General features: G+C 46.6%; 2 protein-coding genes across 4 annotated transcripts in view; one reads left to right on the forward strand and one right to left on the reverse strand.

Moving 5' to 3' along the window:
- The window catches only part of ZNF410 (zinc finger protein 410), a 42,662-nt gene extending 40,685 nt beyond the window's left edge, over positions 1-1,977 (forward strand). For all 3 annotated transcript variants that reach the window (XM_010382617.2, XM_010382616.2, XM_010382618.2), the window contains one exon: positions 1,205-1,977. In XM_010382617.2, the coding sequence (XP_010380919.1) occupies positions 1,205-1,243 (39 nt within the window). In that variant the 3' untranslated portion in view covers positions 1,244-1,977. The remainder of the gene's footprint in view (positions 1-1,204) is intronic.
- Positions 1,978-4,054: 2,077 nt separating this feature from the next.
- FAM161B (FAM161 centrosomal protein B) lies at positions 4,055-20,875 on the reverse strand. The gene is made up of 9 exons (XM_010382619.2): positions 20,642-20,875; positions 16,632-16,951; positions 14,693-15,243; positions 12,731-13,077; positions 10,926-11,053; positions 7,947-8,111; positions 7,276-7,375; positions 5,651-5,790; positions 4,055-4,449 (listed from the first exon to the last, which is right to left on the reverse strand). Exons 1-9 carry the CDS (start codon positions 20,693-20,695, stop codon positions 4,311-4,313), a joined length of 1,944 nt encoding a protein of 647 aa, XP_010380921.2. The 5' UTR covers positions 20,696-20,875; the 3' UTR covers positions 4,055-4,310.
- Position 20,876: the final 1 nt, after the last annotated feature.

Genomic DNA, 20,876 nt, shown 5'->3' on the forward strand with positions numbered 1-20,876 from the left:
TTGAACTCAAGAACCAGTATAAGAGATTCCCAGCTAGTGTTGACTGCATCTTAGATTGCTTTCCAAATAAAACAAGGCAAAAATAGAAATTACAAATTCTATAATATTTCTCATAAAGTACCTTTGCTAAGTTTGACTGCAAAGGTCTGGATCTTGGCCTCCATTAAAAACACACTATTCTTAACTTTCCTGCCACACTTACTAGATTTTACTAAGTTCAGTTTTTGTCCTGAATTTTACTGAATTATTCCCATCTCATTTTTGTTTGTCTGAAAACAGTCTCACTCTGTCACCCAGGCTGGAGTGCAGTGGCATGATCATGGCTCACTGCAGCCTCAACCTCCCGGGCCCAAGTGATCCTCTCACCTCAGCCTCCCAAGTAGCTAGGACTGCAAGCATGTACCACCATGCTGAATTTTTAAAATTTTCTTGTAGAGACAGGGCCTCACTGTGTTGCCCAAGCGGGTCTCAAATTTCTGGTCTCAAGCAGTTCTCCTGCCTCAGCCTCCAGAAGTGCTGGGATTACAGACGTGAGCCACTGCATCCAGCCTCATTTTGTTTTTATATTAAAATGGAAACCAATTTCATTTATTATTTCAAAAGCTCCTTTGAATAGAGCCTTGTGTATAGATTAGAATGTTAGTGGTAGCTGCCATTGTGCAGGAGTCCCTTAGGCTTATCTTCCTTTATCACAGCAAAGGTATTCTTGTAAGCCCAAGGAACCCCTATATCTTTTATGAGCGGGTTTCAGCTCTCATATAGTACTTACAAAGGAATAGCTCCTCTTCCTATTTCCTTCTCCTACTTGAGTCTTCAGCCTGTCCTTTGGCTGACATGTATAAGATTTTGGTTCCACCATTTCTGTTTTCCCTGTAAGTTAAGAGATTCCTCTGTCACTGACTGGTGAGTAGATAACTATACAAACAATAGTTTGGCTTATAGACTCAGAATATTCTATTGCCAGAGTTAAAATGCAGCCTCATGACATGGCTAAAGTGCTGTCTCAAGGCCACAGTGACATCTGTCAGTCTGTGCATGTGTTTGCTTTGGAATAGATGCCCTTCATTTACCCCTTCAGTGCACTCTCCATCCTCCACTCTTAATCCTTTTCCTGCAGTGCATTTTCCATCCTCCTTCTTACTTAGTATGAATTATTTTTTCTGTAATTCAACTGTAACCTAGATTTGCTTTCCATCTTTTACAGTTACTAAACCAAGGAGATTTAACTGAAAGACGGACATGAGCGTGGGTGCTGACTCCTGGAAGAGCAGCTCTATCTGATCTCAAAATGCATAATACTGGGAACAGGATGCCATAGCCCACAACAGAACCAGAATGAATCTCTGAAGGACACGACTCTGCTTTTGCCACTCTTCCTCTTTCCTGGTATAGAAGATGGATGTAGCAGAGCTTCTTTTCTAACTACCATTTGATCCAGACAAGGAATGAAGCAGTGACTGTGGGCTGGGAAACTGTACCTACCTCTCTTCCCAATGCAAAATTCTGGGATAGACCAAAAGTGAATTTGATTATGTGTTGGCTGAAGTTCTTCATTCTGACTGTTGAGGGGAGGTTTTCCTTTGAAGAGTTTTCATCCCAGACTCAGCTGTCTTTTCACATGGATGAAATAATTCCTGCTACCAACAACAGACCTTCACCAGGAAGTTGAGTTTTCAAGATGCCTTGTTGCTTTGAAGAAGGGAGTGATGTCAATTCTCTTGTTACATTCTCCCTTTAGCAACCTGAGTAAGAGACTCTGCCACTGGGCTGCAAAAAAATAAATTACTTGAATCTCCCCTTGGCCCAGGCTGAGGTACTATCTTGTCCTATACACTTCTACTTGGTCACTTTGCTTTCTTCGTTAATGGAACATACAGTAGCATGTTGAGGGATTTCATGTTTTTGTTTTTTTAAAGTTAAAAATTACATGATGCAGAGATTCAGGTTTTCCTTTAAATAAACAAAACAGCCCAGTCAGTTCTTTGGCTCTTGTTTTACACAAAATTTGTTTTATTAGAGATTAAGAATTTAGTCTTTCTCTTTAAGATAGTGTACTAATTTACCCTTAGAATTCCATGCAGGTGAAACTGAACTGAGGAGTCTTAGGAAACAACAAGAACATCGTCATTTCTTAAGCCCAGGTGGCAGTTACTGGATTATCACTCTGTCACCACCAAAAAAGATACATCTGAGAAAATGGCAATAAAAACAGATACTTTTGAATTTTTCCAGAAAGACAGTTTTTTTAAAAAAGGATGAGAAAGGTGCTTTAGTTAGAGCAGGCACTCTTTTTTTTTTTTTTTTTGAGACGGAGTCTTGCTCTGTCGCCCGGGCTGGAGTGCAGTGGCCGGATCGCAGCTCACTGCAAGCTCCGCCTCCTGGGTTTACGCCATTCTCCCGCCTCAGCCTCTGGAGTAGCTGGGACTACAGGCGCCCGCCACCTCGCCCGGCTAGTTTTTTTGTATTTTTAGTAGAGACGGGGTTTCACCGTGTTAGCCAGGATGGTCTCGATCTCCTGACCTCGTGATCCGCCCGTCTCGGCCTCCCAAAGTGCTGGGATTACAGGCTTGAGCCACCGCGCCCGGCCAGAGCAGGCACTCTTGCTATCATCCTGTTTCCACAGCTACTGAGAAAATATCCAATAATCATCATTATGATTTGAGATAGGGTCTTGCTCTGTCACCCAGGCTGGAGTGCAGTAGTGTAATCGTAGCTCACTGTAACTTGGAACTCCTGGGCTCAAGGCATCGTCCCACTTCAGCCTCCTGTATAGCTAGGACTACACAGGCATGCGCCACCAGTCCAGCTAGCTTTCTGTGGTTTTTTTGGTAGAAATAAGGTCTCACTATGTTGCCCAGGCTGGTCTTGAACCCCTGGCTTCAAGTGATCCTCCTGCCTCGGCCCCCTCAAGTGCTGGGATTACAAGCATGAACCACTGCACCGAGCCACAATATCCAATTATTGGTGAGAAGAAAAGTATTCCAAAGTTCACCTACTAGTAGAAAAATCTTGGTTGTCTGGGAAATTTTAAGTTTATTTAAAATGAACCTCATGCTTACATAAACACACAGGCACATTCTAAACAGATAACAGGAGAGAACTGTTTTAAATTATTCTTAATTTGTTAATAACATGTGTAATCACATAGTATGTAGACTGTGTTCGTGGCAATTACTTGTATTCTTAGAATGCCAGTTTTTGCTTCATGCAGCCTTTTATATTAGAGCAGTGGTTCTCAGCCAGGGACATTTTTGCCCCCTGCAGACATCTGGCAATATCTGGAGACATTTTTGGTTGTCACAGCTGGGGAGAGGGGTACTACTGGCATCTAGCAGGTAGTGGCCAGGGATGCTGCTAAAGGTTCTACAATGTACAGGACAGTTCCCTTCCCCAACCCTCAACAAAGAATTAGGTGGCCCAAAATATTAATAACACTGAGGATAAGAAACCCTGTACTAGAAGTTGTAAGTTTTTCATCCCCCATGGGCTAAATCTGACACACAGATATATTTTATTTTGCCCATACAATATTTCTAAGTAATTTTTAAATTGGTTGGTAGCATACAAATTTCTGGCTTGATGAAAACGTGGCTGATGTAGTAACTCTGAGCCTATATTCCAGCAGGATTTGATAGGATTTGATACTTTACAGTCTCTACCGTCTCCTACTGTCTACACCCACTCCACTGATGCATTTATGTTTCTGCACTAGCCCCTATAGGCATTTGGGCCTGTGCTGTCTTTTCTGTACCTATTCTCTAAATGTGAGGCACAAAGCAGGAACCCTTAACTCTAGGCTATGATCCCTCTACCTAGGCCTCCCCATTTTGATTTCCTTCAAACATTACCTGTTATCTGCTACTTTTTTTTTTTTTTTTTTTTTTTTTTTTTTTTTTTTTTTTTTTTGAGACAGTCTTGCTCTGCTGCCCAGGCTGGAGTGCAGTGGCATGATCTCAGCTCATTACAACCTCTGCCTCTTGGGTTCAAGTGATTCTCTTGCCTCAACCTCCCAAGTAGCTAGGAATACAGGCACGTGTCATCACGCCCAGCTGTATTTTTAGTAGAGACAGAGTTTTGCCATGTTGGCTGGGCTGGTCTCAAACTCCTGACCTCAGATGATCTGCCAGCCTCAGCCTCCCAGCGTGCTGGGATGACAGGCGTGAGCCACTGCGCCCGGCCTATTAACCTGCTACTCTCATTGCCCCATCTTCTAGCAGTAGCCATGGCTCTAAACCCAAGTTTTTCCTGCCTTGACTCAAACCCAAGTTAGCTGCTTAATATTTTTCAAAAGCAGATTTTAAGTGTAGTGATTAAGCAAGTGATAGGAGATTTTCTGGTGATTGATGAGATAGCTCCTCTAGTACTTTCCTGGGACTTGCAGGCTGTTCTAGAGATCCTTCTAAACCCTGCTCTGGATCTCTGATGCTGAATTTTGTAGTTTCTTGGAACCTGCAGAAGAAATTAAAACACAAAAAACAAAAACAAAAAAAAATTTTTTTCAGACAGGGTCTCACTCTCACCCAGACTGGAGTGCAGTGGCATGATCTCGGCCCACTGCAGCGTGGACAGCCCAGCTCAAGCAACCCTCCCACCTCCACTTCCCAAGAAGTTGGGGTTATAGGCACGTACCACTGCACCCAGCTAATTTTTTTTTTCTTTTTACTTTTTGTAGAGATGGGGGTTGCCATGTTGTCCAGGCTGGTCCCAAACTCCTGGGCTCAAGCAATCCATCCACTTCAGCCTCCCAAAGTGCTGGGATTACAGGTGTGAGCCACCGTCCCCGGTCTGAAAAAAGAAAATCTTAAAGCACTGTGTAAGGTTTAAGAATGGTCTCTCCCAGCACTTTGGGAGGCTGAGGCAGGCGAATCACGAGGTCAAGAGATCAAGACCATCCTGCCCAACAAGGTGAAACCCCATCTCTACTAAAAATACAAAAAATAATTGGGTGTGGTGGTGGGCACCTGTAGTCCCACCTACTCGGGAGGCTGAAGCAGGAGAATTGCTTGAACCTGGGAGGCGGAGGTTGCAATGAATCGAGATTGCACCCCTTCCCTCCAACCTGGCGACAGAGCAAGGCTCCGTCTCAAAAAAAAAAAGTATCAACATTATTACTATTTTATATGGGATGTAAAGGAAAATTTCTAGGGGTATAAAACAGATAGGAATTAGGGTAGGGGCTGCTAGGCTCTAAGATACAAAACAATTGAGAGTAGTGGAGATAGATACTATTTTCGTCCTTTGACTCAATATCAAAATGGGTTATGGAGAAGGTGATACTAATGAGCTACCTTTAAGGAATGCTAGAAAAACAGTTTTATAGTTTCATAAGAAGTCAAAATATACATGATTTTTCTTCAAAAATAAAGTAGAAATAGTTTCGGCTCATGGAATTGGAACTGGAATTGGAAAATGATCTGTTTCAAAATGGAAGAAAACGAAACATAATTTGTCAGATTTTATTCACAACTACACCACTGTCTAAATTCAAACGTGTTACTTGGAGGGAGATCTCTGGATTACTTATTAATATTATATAAATATAGGATTATGATCTCAAAATACCAGTGGCTATTCTAAAGTTTCCTCCCAGTGGTATTACTGGGTATGACAATTTAGAAAGCTGCAGAATGACAGCAACATCTCAGGTTACCTGGGAAAATCCTTGACTTTGGTCTCCTTCTCTTGAACAGCCCCAGTGCCTTGACCCTTGTTTCTCACAAAGTCTTCCTCCAGCCCAGCCTGCTTCAGGGTGTCTAGATAGCATTGTTCTGCTTCTTTCTTGGCTAGATCCTGTGGGATGGAAATTAATCTGTTGTAGCTATCTTATGAATTACCAGACAATTCTAAAGTACTTAATCAGTATTCTTACAATACTGCCACTACCACCACCACCCTTATTATGGGGCACGGATTTGCATGAAAATTATTTACCCCTTGTTTTCGAGCTTTAATGTGGGTATAAATCACCTGAGGTCTTGTTAAAATGCAGATTTCACATTTGGTAGGTGTCAGATGAGGACCGTAATTGTGTATTTCTGACACTCCCCAGAGATGCCAAACTGTTGATTTAGGAGCCAAAATTTTGAAAAGCAATGACTTAGACTTTTGGGAGACAAATGAGACCCAGATTTAAAAGGATGGACTAAAAACCTAAGATTTTAAAGCAACAAAGCATTATCAGGAGCACTAAAATAAAAAATAAGCTACACCAAGACTCTTAATGGAAGGACAGATGGTCTGCATGTGGACCAGAAGATTATTATTTTTTGTTTAAGTATTCCAAGAAAAACATCATAGAGTACTTTGTATTTTTCCTAGACAGATGAAAGACCTGTTGAGATCTGAAGTGAGCCTGCTTAACATTAACATAAAGAAGCATGAGAGATTTTGAACAATGCAGGTTGCTAAGTAAATCCAAGACCATGTGTGCTTGTGTGTGTGAGAGGAGAAAGATTTACGGCGGGAGGAGGAAGTGGAGCCAGCAAATGCCTAGACTAACTATAAGATGGAGCTAATGCCCCACCATTGGAACTACGTCACTAGGGAGCCCCAACTTGTCTGAAACTGGAGAGGAAAGGGATCCACAGAGCCTAATGCAGCAGAACCAGGGCATCCTTACATCCTTATGGAGATCTCAGCTGAGTCCAATGTCCCTAAAAGTCTATAGAGAATATCTTAAAATGATAGTCTTCCAGGATACTTTAGGTACACCGCCTATGGGTTAGCCCTGCTCCACAAGGAACACACATACACACACACACACGCATACAAAATAAAAGAAGAAAAAAAAATTTCAGGCTTCCAGCCTGAAAGCCACTTAGTCTAGAAAAAGCCAGTGGGGTGTTTGTGGGCATCCTAATCCTTGGAGACTTATAAATGTGCCATAGCTCTAGAGACTGGGGAGGCCCAGGGCCAGCAGCACAGGCAGAAGAGAGAGACCTTTCCAGCACTGTGAACAGTGGCTCCAGAGCGCAGAAAGAGCCAAATGGTCCCTGTGTCTCTGGGGTTTGATGAACTCTGAATGCTAGACTACAGTGAAAGTTCTAGGAAGTGAAATATCCCTTTACCAATGCCTTTGGAGTCCACTCTTGGATGAAATCAACACAAGCAGCATTCTCTACTATACTATTTATTTTGGGAAAAGAAGGTAGTAATGAAATCAGAATTTCTGGGCCTCAAGGAAATTTTTAATACCCACATATTAAAATTGTTTCCTAATTTCTCAGAGCCTTTTTATCTAAGGCAGAAAGAAAACAAATGATGGCTTAGTTTTACCTTGGCAACTTGTTCAAAGAGATACGGCCTTGTTTGTATTCGCTTCTTCATTTCTTCCAGTTCTTTCTTATATTCTTTCGCTCTTTTACGGTCATTGTTCCTGGAATTAGCAAGATTTTTAGAATTACATCGTTTCTAGGCCAGGCGCGGTGGCTCACGCCTGTAATCCCAGCACTTTGGGAGGCCAAGACGGGCAGATCACGAGGTCAGGAGATCGAGACCATCCTGGCTAACATGGTGAAACCCCATCTCTACTAAAAATACAAAAAAAAGAAAAATTAGCCGGGCGCGGTGGCGGGCGCCTGTAGTCCCAGCTACACGGGAGGCTGAGGTAGGAGAATGGGGTGAACTGGGGGGGCGGAGCTTGCAGTGAGTGGAGATCGCGCCACCGCACTCCAGCCTGGGCGACAGAGCCAGATCTGTCTCAAAAAAAAAAAAAAAAAAAAAAAATTACATCGTTTCTAATCCCGAATACCCTTCATTTCCAGTTAAGCAGTGTAACTCTCATGTACATTGTAAATTCCTATCTGACTTGGAAAATCATGACCCCGCCGCTGTGATTACAGGAGCCTACCTACCCCAGTAACTCCATTTTGCATTTTCTGGCAACAGGCCAGTGGTCTGTTGGATCCCAAGGCAAGCACCCCTTTTGACACATAGGGGATACTGACCGGTTTTCTTTCAGTTTTGCTTTGAACACTTCCTCCAGGCTTTTATGGGGATCCATGGCTTTTGCACGCAAGGTCACAGATTTGGACATTGCTTGAGACTTCTTTTTGTGTATCTCCAGCCACTGAATACTCTCATCTGCTTTGTTCTTTTTTTCAAGTGCACTTCTAAAGGGAGGAGGCAGAAAGAGAGTATAGATTACCAACCTGGGCATACTGAAAAGCAATCTCAGGCCATGCGTGGTGGCTCATGCTTGTAGTTCCAGCACTTTGGGAGGCCAAGGCAGCTGGATCACCTGAGGTCAGGAGTCCAAGACCAGCCTGGCCAACATGGTGAAACCTCAACTCCACTAAAAATACAAAAATTAGCTGGGTGTGGTGGTGTGCACCTGTAATCCCAACTACTTAGGAGGCTGAGGCAGGAGAATTGCTTGAACTCAGGAGGCAGAGGTTGCAATGAGCCAAGATCGTACCACTGCACTCCAGCCTGGGCAACAGAGCAAGATTCCATCTCAAAAAAAAAAAAAAAAAAAATTAAAATAGCCGGGTGTGGTGGCTCACGCCTGTAATCCCAGCACTTTGGGAGGCCGAGGCGGGCAGATCACGAGGTCAGGAGATTGAGACCATCTGGCTAATACTGTGAAACCCCGTCTCTACTAAAAATACAAAATATTAGCTGGGTGTGGTGGCGTGTGCCTGTAGTCCCAGCTACTTGGGAGGCTGAGGCTGGAGAATGGCGTGAACCTAGGAGGTGGAGGTTGCAGTGAGCTGAGATCACGCCACCGCACTCCAGCCTGGGCGACAGTGAGAGACTCCGTCTCAAAAAATAAATAATAAATAAATAAAATAAAATAAAATAAAAGCAATCTTAGTAACCTTTTCTGGAAAGTAAGTTGGTGTTTTCAGTGAATGTGGCATGTAATTTACCTCAACTGGCATTTTAAAAAATAATAAAATTCTAGGATTAAATGCACTGGCAGATGAAGCCTTTCCAGCACTAGGGACATAGTGACTTCCTACCCGAGAAGTGCATTTACTGAACTGGAGAAATGTCAGTTAAAATACCCTTACTTAGGCCAGGCGTGGTGGCTCACGCCTGTAATCTCAGCACTTTGGGAGGCTGAAGTGGGCTGATCACGAGGTCAGGAGTTCGAGACCAGCCTGGCCAACAAGGTGAAACCCCATCTCTACCAAAACTACAGAAAAAATTAGCTGGGCGTAGTGGCACATGCCTGTAATCCCAGCTACATGGGAGGCTGAGGCAGGAGAATCACTGAACCCAGGAGGCAGAGGTTGCAGTGAGCTGAGATTGCGCCACTGCACTCCAGCCTGGGCAACAGAGCAAGACTCCATCTCGAAAAAATATATATATATCCTTACTTAAATAGCCCAACACTCAATAGGTCTTCACCTATTGATCCAAAATAATACTAATAGCTGCCATTTACTGAGTTCCCTATTAGGAATCAAGTACCATTACATTTCACGTAGTCCTCCTAACTGCTGTATGAGATAAATACTAAATCCCCTTTTTATAGGGGAGGTGATTGAGGCTCAAAGGAGGTAAGCCACTTGCTCAAAGCTACCCAGCATGCCAGTGGAAAAGCCTCTATTGGACCAGGATCTTTGGCTCCCAAGCCTCTGGCCTTGACCACTCTGCTGTAAACAGTGGGCTGGAAGGTATCTGGGTTCATGGTCCTTTGGGAATACAAATCTGCATATTCAGAGAGAACTGGAAATGAGCCTCCTTCAGTGCAAACTATTTGGTTTCAACTTGTAGCACTTAGTTTGTTCAGTTATCTAAAAGGTAATATGCTGAATTCTTCCAAAAGGAAAATCAATCAAGACTCTTCTATTTGGATGTTTACATTCAAATGGACAGACTGGGAAGGACATGCAAATTTAATCTGCTCATATGTCAGATTCCCTGTGGCTGGAAAGCAGTTGTGGATGTCCTCCATAGGTGGGCCAGCCTCTTTGTTCATGAGGCCTGGGTTCTTGGGCCCTCAGGATACTGAGCAATTAGCCCTGATTTAGTAGGTCTAACTGAAGTCTGAAGAAGAAAGGAGTATCCCTTGGACTGTAAGTACTTTTCTACAATCCATGCTGTGGGGCTTAAGGATCCAAGTAGATTCTGAGTACTCCCCTACATGCCCCATGGGAAGGCAGTAAGACATTAGTCTTCTCCCTGGCCTAAGCTGCTCATTACACCATGACCTCTCCTGCCTACTTCAGCTCCGAAGTCTGGTGGAAGAACCCTTGCTGGGGGCTGGCTCAATGAGAACAACATCGTAACAGAGTCAGGTGAGTTGAAGAGTTAAAAATAAGCAGGCTCTTGCTGCCCAAAGGACTCTGACATCTTCCCAAGATGAATCTCAGAGAATCTCAAATCTATGCAATGGATGTCTCATCTTTGTGGCAACTTCAGCCACCTGCTAGCATGCTTCTCTGAATTCTTGTTCCTTGTTACTCCCTTCTTCTCATCCATGGGCTTTTATCCATGTTCTGTCTGGAACCTTCCTTCTCTCCAGGCTTTGTCTGGCCAACTCTTCCTTGTTCTTCAGGTTTCAGGTTTCACTTTAGACATCTATTCCACAAGACAAGACCCTCCTGCTCCAGGCTGCCCAGTGCCCTCACAGTCCCCTCTACCCCCCATCATTGCACTACTCAAAAAATACGGCCATTGCTTCTTTGCTTTTCTCTATTTCAGACTAGACAATAAACTGTAGGTTCTCTAAGATCTCTAGCCTTAACACTGTGCCTGGCACAGAATAAGCCCACTGTGAATATGTGCTGAATGATGGCTAGCTGTTCTCCAAGCCCCAGGTGTGGAGAACCGCAATTGTTCCTGTCCTGATCAGAAAATTCCCTTTGACCCCTTGAGGTGTCTCTGATAACAGGAAAGGAGGTCCCTCAGTAGAGAGGTTTCCAGCATTTGGGGCCAGAATCAGAGCATGGGTCTTGTGCAGCCTGACCACTCACCTGACTGCAGATTCCCTCTTCCTGGAGGCATCTGTGATGTGCACAGGGAGAGTGTTGGCAGAGAGGCAAGCAAGGCCACTCAGAGAACGACTCCTTGGCAGGGGTGGAGCTGGTGGCTGTGGGGAATCCTAGAAGAAACAAAGGCTGGTATTGGTGGGACAGCATGTGTGATTAGTTTCTATCTTTTTTTTTTTTTTTTTTTGAGACAGAGTCTCGTCTCGCTCTTTTGCCCAGGCTAGAGTGCAGTGGCGCAATTGAGGCTCACTGCAACCTCCACCTGCCTGGTTCAAGCAGTTCTCTTGCTTCAGCCTCCCACGTAGCTGGGACTATACAGTTTGTGAGCCACCATGCCCAGCTAAATTTTTGCAGTTTTAGTAGAGACAGGGTTTCACCATGTTGGTCAGGCTGGTCTTGAATTCCTGACCTCAGGTGATCCACCCGCCTCGGCCTCCCAAAGTGCTGGGATTACAGGTGTGAACCACCACGCCCAGCCGTTTTCTATCTTTACTAGGATTCAATTTAACTGAAGGACTGAAAATGAGAATCTTTTTTTTTTTTCCTGGGAATAAGGCAAGGATAATGAGATCTCAAGTTTCGTAACCAACCCAAGACTTGGATATCAATCCTAAAGTTTTTAGTCAAATGACCAAGAGTTCCTTGGAATTGGTATAGGGACATCAACAACTGATCCCAACTCCTTGCCTCTCAGGCCTGCTTGGACTTATTTCTGTGAAATCCTTCTAGAGCAAGGGAGGACAAGAAGTGTCCCTATGGTTTGTTTTTGTTTTGTTCTGTTTTTGAGATGAACTTTCACTCTTGTTGCCCAGGCTGGAGTGCGGTGGTACAATCTCAGCTCAATGCAACCTCCGCCTCCCAGGTTCAAGCAATTCTCCTGCCTCAGCCTCTGGAGTAGCTTGGATTACAGGCGCCCGCCACCACACCCAGCTAATTTTTGTATTTTTATCAAAATTAGAGACGGGGTTTTGCCATGTTGGCCAGGCTGGTCTCAAACTCCTGACTGCAGATGATCTGCCCTCCTCAGCCTCTCAAAGTGCCGGGATTAGAGGCGTGAGCCACCATGACTGGCCTGTTTTTTTGTTGTTGTTTTGAGATGGGGTCTCACTCTGTTGCCTAGGCTGGAGTACAGTGGCGTAATCTTGGCTCACTGCAGCCAGAAATTCCTGGGCTCAAGTGGTCCTCCCACCTCAGCCTCCTGAATAGCTTGAACTACAGGTACATGCCACCGCGTGTGACAAATGTTTGTTTTGTTTTGTTTTGTTTTGTTTTTAAGAGATGAGGTCTCGGCCGGGCGTGGTGGCTCAAGCCTATAATCCCAGCACTTTGGGAGGCCGAGACGGGCGGATCACGAGGTCAGGAGATCAAAACCATCCTGGCTAACATGGTGAAACCCCGTCTCTACTAAAAAATACAAAAAACTAGCCGGGCGAGGTGGCGGGCGCCTGTAGTCCCAGCTACTCGGGAGGCTGAGGCAGGAGAATGGCGTAAACCCGGGAGGCGGAGCTTGCAGTGAGCTGATATCCGGCCACTGCACTCCAGCCCGGGCCACAGAGCGAGACTCTGTCTCAAAAAAAAAAAAAAAAAAAAAAAAAAAAGATGGGGTCTCTATGTTGCCCAGGCTGGGCTGTGGTCTGGAGTTTATAGGAAAGTGAATCTGTTTACAACTGAGCTGGTGTTTAAAAAAAAGATAGGAAAACCTTGTTGAGAAGTGCTTTCCAGAAAGACCTGGCCCCACCCTGTATTTCAGGCCTTAGCCCTGACCCTCCCACAGCTTCCTGGGCTCTCACCGGCCTCCCTCCAGTGGTGGCAGCATCGCAGGGCCGCTGAGGGTGGTGCAGGTTGGAGGTCCTCAGCAAGAAGGGCTTGTTGCGAGTGGCCTCTTGGGTTTCTCTTCTTTTGGCTGCTTTTCTCTGGAAGGCCTTGTAAAGGCCCTCATAGTCAGGGACCATAGGATTCACCCGAGGCTGGAATCCAAAGTTAGTGTGCAGAAACCCAAGCTTTTCCTGCTGGGTTCGGGTGGCTGTGCGGGGCTGTGGGTTAGCCCGGTTACTAGAGGAGGTGATAGGGGAAGAGGCCACCTGGAGCATGTCCAGGGCTCTCATCTGGATGCGAATTTTCCTGAAGAGCTCAGCTTCTGTGGAGAAAGGATGGTGATGGGTAAGAAAGGACCAGGCATGAAACCTACAGGGTTGGAGAACCTTCCCTCCTTTACACGCTAGCTGTAAGTGTACTGGAGGCAACTATGAACTTTTCAGGAATTCTGACACGTTAACATCCTGTGCGATGCTTGCAGGTGGCCTTAATACGAGTATTTATGCCACAGAAAATAACAAACATTACAAACCAGCTTGCTTGCTTTTTTCCGGAGAGCTTGTTAATAAATGTCATCCAGAACACCACTGCCTGTGCCAGTCAGGCTGCAGAAGCAGCGACCATCTACACTCACTGAGCACTTTCTATGACTGCTTCTTTAGAGATGAAGCAGAGGAAGTGCGCCAGTCACCTGCTCCTCTCCCATGTTTCCCCATCTCAGAGAAAGGCCCCACCATCCACCCAGCTGCCCAGGCCCTTTGCCCACATCACTGACTGCTCCGTGTCTCTCATCAGTCACAAGTTGTCACTTCCTCCTCTTTAACCTCTCTCCAGTCCATCCTCTTTTCTTCATCCCTGCAACCAGCTGCATAATTTCTCAATTGAACTGTGAAATAGCTTCCTCTTGGCTCAGCAGCCCTCCAGTCTTGCTGCCCTCTTGGATTATCTACACAGCAATCAGAAGGATCCTTCTGAACTAGATTTCTGATCATGGGTCACCCTGCCTCAATCCCTCAGTGGCTCTCCTGTGCCCTTGGGATGAAGTCCAGACTCGCTAGCGTGGCTTGCAAAGCTCCTCATGTCTAGCCCATGCCTGCCTCTTCCTTCCCACTCCCTCTTCTCTCAGCCTTCTACCTTTCCAGCCCTTGCAGATGCTCCACTTTCTCTCCCCTCCATGCCACATTCTGCCTGCTCCACTTCTCCTCCCTCTTCGCCCCTCCTTTAGTTCAGCCCCAGGACCCACTTTCTTAGGGGACCTTCCCTAACTGCTCCCTTCCTTCACCAATTCCCAGGTTAGGTCCCTCTGACATATGCTTCCACGCTTCCCCCTTTAATCCTTGTAACTAACTCACCACATTTGTATGTATTTGTCTTTATCTGTTGTCCTCACATGTCTACAAACTCCATGTCTGTGTGTTCACCATGGCACAGTGCCTGGAGCATGGCACATGCTACTGAAAAGTGAATAAAGTCTGAGCCCCTTATTTGGAGCTATACTTTTTGAAATGTATAAATAATCATCCCCCAGGTAATTTCAGTGACTGATGCCACCTCACCAGGATGAAGGGGCCATGGAGGAGCATCTCAGGGCAGTATGCTGGTGGTGGCATGAGCCCAAGCTGGTCCTCAGGTGTCTCACTGGTTCTCTATTCCTGCACCTCTTGCTGGTGCAGAGGCCCTCATGTGCATTCACTCAGCTGTCAACAGGATGAGCCTTGGGGACACTGTGGGACCTTTCAGTCCTTCCTCCATACAGGCCCCTATTGTGTAGACAGACCTAACCCTCCCCGATGGCCTGCACGAAACGTGCAGCCTCTAGTGGGTCCACCCAAGCAGCAAATCTCCAAGCCACGCCAACCCCTGGGCCCTGACTAAATCCCTACGGTGGAATTGGTACCCCAAGGCAGGAGGTAGCAAGGTGGCAAGGATGTCTTTACCCTGGAGTTTCTCCCCAAGGGCTGGCTCCAGAATGGACTTGGGGATCCTTCTGGTGGCCTTCTGCTTGGAGATCTTGGCTTCAGCTGTGGCAGCCAAGTCTCTCTGTCGAGCAGCTTCCTTTAGTTGCTCCTCCTTCTCCAGGAAGCTGAAGGGCTTCAAGGAAGAGAGGAGCAGTTCCTTCCTCTTCTGAATCCCTGCCCGCCTTCGGGCCTCGCTGCGCTCCATGATCTCTTGGTAGAGGGGCAGGTAGACATGTGCAGGCACAGGCTGTGCCCGGAACTGCCTGTGGCACTCAGCCTCTTCCTCGCCCTGCCTCTGGGCCCGCTGCCTCTCTTGCTCAAAGGAGGCAGGTGAGCCCAGCCACTCGGCCTTCTTCCGGGCCTCGCGCAGTGTCATGCGGAATGGCCGAGGAACAGTAATGGATGATGCCCAGGAGCCGACACTTCTGTGCTGGGAGGGAGGCCGGGAGCCTGAGGGTGGCTGGGTGGGAGCCCTGGGAATGTTGGAGGGAAGGTTGCTCAGGGAGCTGCAGCGCCTTGTGGAGCCACACCTGGGAAGAAAGCAGATCCACGTGTGGAGGACAGGGCAGTCAGGAGGCCCTGCTCCCTCCAGACCTCCTCCCCAGTCCTCCCTTCCCACTGTCACAGCTGGCTGCTTGGCCTAACACCACAGCCCCACAGGCCTCTATGTCCACGACCTTCCCACAGACAATCCTGGCAGCCCTAAAGGAAAGTCTCTTCTCAGAATTGATCCCAGAACTGCCACTGTGCACTCTAATATTTCATATGAGAGAAAACAATGAGCAGAGTAGAGCTTGAGAGTCAGACAGACCTGGGTTTAAATCTTGCTTCAAACTTTGAGCAAGGTTCTGTTAAAACCTCAATTTCCTTCTACATAGAATGACAAAAATTAATGTCTACTAACCAGGTTATTGGAGGAGAAAGTAAATATTAAATGAGATAAGGTAATGAGATAATGTACACTTTATCTCATTAAATATTTACTTTCTAAGACTTGACCAAGATAAAGGTACTTTGATGTCATTCTCAGGGAAAGTGTATTTAGGAAAGGCTTCCCGGTATTTTTTTTTATTTTTTTATTTTTTATTTTTTTTGAGATGGAGTCTTGCACTGTTGCCCAAGCTGGGCGTGATCTTGGCTCACTGCAACCTCCACTTCCCAGGTTCAAGCAATTCTCTGCCTCTGCCTCCCGAGTAGCTGCGATTACATGCACCCGCCACCATGCCTGGCTAATTTTTTAATATTTTTAGTAGAGACAGGGTTTCACCATTTTGGCCAGACTGGTCTTGAATTCCTGACCTCATGATCCACCCACCTCAGCTTCCCAAAGTGCTGGAATTACAGGCGTAAACCATGATGCCAGGCCCATTTTTTATTTTATTTTTATTTGTTGAGTCAGAATCTTGCTCTGTCACCCAGGCTGGAGTACAGTGGCATGATCTCAGCTCACTGCAACCTCCATCTCCTGGGCTCAAGGGATCCTCGTGCGTCAGCCTCCTGAGTAGCTGGGATTACAGGCACACACCACGACAAGTGGCTAATTTTTGTAATTTTAGTAGAGATGGGGTTTCACCATGTTGGCCAGGCTGGCCTCCAATTCCTGACCTCAAGTGATCTGCCTGCCTTAGCCTCCCAAAGCGCTGGGAGTGCAGGTGTGAGCCACTGCACCTGAGGTAAGGCTTCCCTTTAATTAATTCCAGTGCATCACTGGATTAAGTGTTGCCCAAAGTGATGTAGGATTCCTGGGGAGGAATCGGAACACCTGTTTGGAACCAAAAGCTGATTCTGAGCTACAGCCTCAGTAAATGGCAACTTGCAGAAGTGCTCTTTGCTTTACAGAGGAAGATGAAGCCCAGAGACACGATGTGACCTGTGTGGAGGTGTGGAGTGAGGCGGCCGTGGAGCTGCAGTGCCTTACCTGAGAGCCTGGGGGCACTGGACCTGTACCTTCCCCCTGCCCTTGTCTCGGAAGAAACTCTCCAGGTCCTCCTCATCTTCAGAGAGGTTTTCATCACTCTCTGGGTCAGACTGAAAGAGAGACTCCAACAGACACGGTCTGCCTTTCTGCTTCAGTATGTGTAAGGTCTGGTAAAAGCTCCCAGTTGAGTCAGAAGTAGAATCTATCTCCTCCTCTGGGCTGAGGAACTCGTCAAGTTTGCTGGCCCTGGGCAAAACCAGCCCATCCCCAGACAGCTCCTCTCCTGCCTCTGTGTCTGGGGAGGATCTGGGGGAAAATATCTAAAATAGAATAGAAGTAGGCTGTGAGTGAAACAATAATTTCAAAGGTATTCAAATCATAACTTAATTTCACTTTGAATAAGCCTCCGTATATTAGGGACTGGGGAGAATTTGGGGTCTGCCAGGTGTGCTGGCTCATCCCTGTAATCCCAATACTTGGGGAGGAATTTTTTAAAATAAGATGTGTTTCTTGCTCTAAAGACATTTCACAACTTGGTCTATGAAGTGCGCTTCATTGAAGGGATGGAGAAGGAAGTGAAGAGCTGAAGTTGGTTCCCTACGCCATACAGTGCAGTAAGCTTTTACAGAGTCCCTCACCTGTACCATGCATTCTGACCCTTGCGCTCCAGGAATCCTGCCCATGATGATGGCCGCACTCTGCCTTACTTGGGTTCTACCTACTTCTTGCTCATCTTCCTTCTCCCCCTTCCCTTGTCTCTACTCCTCTGCTTTCCTCATGTTCTAGCTAATTTGCACTCTGTCAAGGAATGGATGATGGCTGGGAGCAGTGGCTCATGCCTGTAATCCCAGTATTTTGGGAGGCCGAGGGAGGTGGATCACCTGAGGTCAGGAGTTCAAGACCAGCTTGACCAACATGGTGAAACCCCATTTCTACAAAAATATAAAAATTAGCTGGGTGTGGTGGTGGGTGCCTGTAACCTCAGCTACTGGGGAGGCTGAGCCAGGAGAATCGCTTGAACCTGGGAGGCAGAGGTGGCAGTAAGATGAGATTGCACCACTGCACTGCAGCATGGGTAACAAGAGCGAAGCTCCATCTCAAAAAAAAAAAAAGGAATGGATGATTAACAAGAGAGACAGTATGGTCTGGCTGGAAGAGCAATGTCCTAAGAAGCAGGACACACAATTAACTTTTTCAGTACTCCATTCATTCATACCATATTTACTGGGTCCCTGATGTGCACTGGGCATTTGGCTGAGAACAAGACAAACAAGATCCTTACTCCCTTGAAGCCTACACTGTAGTAAGAGAAGACAGACAATATAAGATGATAATAAATTCCATGAAAACCATAAACAACTGTGAGGTTATAAAAAGATGGAGTGCTGGCCGGGCACTGTGGCTCATGCCTGTAATCCCAGCACTTTGGGAGGCCAAGGCAGGCGGATCAAGAGGTCAGGAGATCGAGACCATCCTGGCTAACACAGTGACACCCCATCTCTACTAAAAATACAAAAAATTACCCGGGTATGGTGGCGGATGCCTGTAGTCCCTGCTACTCTGGAGGCTGAGGCAGGAGAATGGCGTGAACCGGGGAGGCGGAGCTTGCAGTGAGCCGAGATTGTACCACTGCACTCCAGCCTGGGTGACAGAGACTCCCTCTCAAAAAAAAAAAAAGATTGCCTATGGAAAGCTTTTTGGTTGATAAAAGTCTATCAGATTAAGATTATTAAGAATGTACTTGGCCGGGCGCGGTGGCTCAAGCCTGTAATCCCAGCACTTTGGGAGGCCGAGACGGGCGGATCACGAGGTCAGGAGATCGAGACCATCCTGACTAACACAGTGAAACCCCGTCTCTACTAAAAATACAAAAAAAAAAAAAAAAACTAGCCGGGCGAGGTGGCGGGCGCCTGTAATCCCAGCTACTCGGGAGGCTGAGGCGGGAGAATGGCGCAAACCCGGGAGGCGGAGCTTGCAGTGAGCTGAGATCCGGCCACTGCACTCCAGTCCGGGCGACAGAGCGAGACTTCGCCTCAAAAAAAAAAAAAAAAAAAAAAAAAAAAAAAAAAAAAAAAAAAAGAATGTACTTGTAATCGGTACATCAGTTAGGTTTATTAACTTGCTGCAGGACACTATGGAAAACCATAGGGAACTTAGGGTCGGAGGTGTGATTTTTATAGGGCTGGCCAGCTTCCCTGATTGATTCTGGAATGGTGTTGTCATGAAGTGGGGACAATTTAGTAAGTGAATGATTGAGCTTTTTTTTTTTTTTTAGGCAGGATTTTGCTCTGTCACCCAGGTTCTGGAGTGCAGTGGTGCAATCATGCCTCACTGCAGCCTGAACCTCCTGAACTCACGTGATGATCCTCCCACCTCAGCCTCCCGAGTAGCTGAGACTACAGCACGCACCACCACATCTGGCTAATTTTTAAATTTTTTGTAGAGACGGGGTTTCACCATGTTGCCCAGGCTGGTCTCCAACTCCTGAGCCCAAATGATTCGCCTGCCTTGGCCTCCCAAAGTGCTGGGATTACAGGCGTGAGCCACTGGGCCCTGCCCAAAGGCAATTCTTATTCAAAAGGTGAGAAGAATAAAGTAGGGTGGATAACTAATTGATCAGTAAGCAGTATCCTTTGGAAGGAGTGTTAGTAATTTTGCACCTATAGTATGGACCTGAAACACTGTTTCCTGATGCTCTTGCCATTGGCATTATCTATGCCTATGACAGTCTGAGTTATACTTTCTCAGTCCTGGGCTGATTTTTATTTTTCATTGTGGAGGAACTTTGAATTGACGATTGATGAGGAGCCAGCCTTACTAAAATCCAGGGTAAGAGTCAGAGGTATGTATGCACCCTAGCCCTGGCCCTGCTACAAAGAGTGTGCGATCTTGGGCACATTTTTTTTTTTTTTAAAGACAACTTTATTAAGATATAATTTCTATACAATATATTCGCTTATTTAAAGTGTACAATTCAGTAGTTTTGATATATACACAGAGTTGTGCAACTACCATCACAATTTTAGAACACCTTCATCGCCCCTAAAATAAACGCCATACTCTTCAGTAGTCACTCCCTATTTCCCCTAACCATCCACACCCCGCCCCACCAGCCCTAAGCAATCGCAAGTCTACTTTCTGTCTTTAAGAATTTGGGGTCCTCGAGGCGCACTGGCTCACGGTAATCCTAGCACTTTGGAAGGCCTTGGTGGATCACTGGAGGCAGGCGCCACCACACCTGGTTTTTTTTTTTTTTTTTGAGACAGAGTCTCGCTCTGTCGCCAGGCTGGAGTGCAGTGGTGCGATCTCAGCTCCCTGCAAGCTCCGCCTCCCGGGTTCAAGTGATTCTCCTGCCTCAACCTTCCCAGTAGCTGGGACTACAGGCGTGCGCCACCATGCCCAGCTAATTTTTGTATTTTCAGTAGAGACGGGGGTTTTGCCATGGAAACCAGCCTGGTCTCGATTTCTTGACCTTGTGATCCGCTTGCCTCGGCCTCCCAAAGTGCTAGGATTACAGGCGTGAGCCACCGCGCCTGCCTTTTTTTTTTTTTTTTTTTTTTTAAATTTTTAGTAGAGACGGGGTTTCACCACGTTGGCCAGGCTGGTCTCGAACTCCTGACCTCAGGTGATCCACCCGCCTCGGCCTCCCAAAGTGTTGGGATTACAGGAGTGAGCCACCACCCCGGTCAAATGTGGGGGGCAATTTTGTTAATCTTTGTGTGCCTCAGTTTTCTCTTCTACAAAAAAGGGACGACAATTGGTCATAGAGTACTAACAGGATAAGCGAAAACTTATGTGACATTGCCTATAAGGAGCCTCGTATGAAGTCCGAGAGGTTCCGGTCTCCAAATCAGAATTCGCCTCCTGGTCCCGAAACGCTCATTTTTAACCCCACGCCCCTCCGTGACACGCCCCGGCTGTCTGTTTCCAAGGCAACGCCAAACAGTTTCCTCTCTAGGATTCCTTTCCCGGGGGCAGTCCCGCTTCCTCCCTTCTCTTTCTCTCCTCACCTGACGGCTCCCCTCCGCGCCTCCGGGGGTTCCCTCAGGCCTCTCCACGGTCATTTCAGCTGGACAGAGGCAGCAGCGGCTGTAACAGCGATAGGGGCAGCCGCAGCTGCAGCTCTAGCTATGCGGAGCCAGGGTCCACCCCTTTGTAGCTTTGACGTCTGATTGGCTTCCAGGGCAGCCCGCCCGAGGAGGCAAAGTTCGTTTTCCGATTGGCCTATTCTCTTCGCGCATTTTA

Source organism: Rhinopithecus roxellana, chromosome 5 (assembly GCF_007565055.1).
Source record: "Rhinopithecus roxellana isolate Shanxi Qingling chromosome 5, ASM756505v1, whole genome shotgun sequence".
In the NCBI taxonomy this organism is placed as follows: domain Eukaryota; kingdom Metazoa; phylum Chordata; class Mammalia; order Primates; family Cercopithecidae; genus Rhinopithecus; species Rhinopithecus roxellana.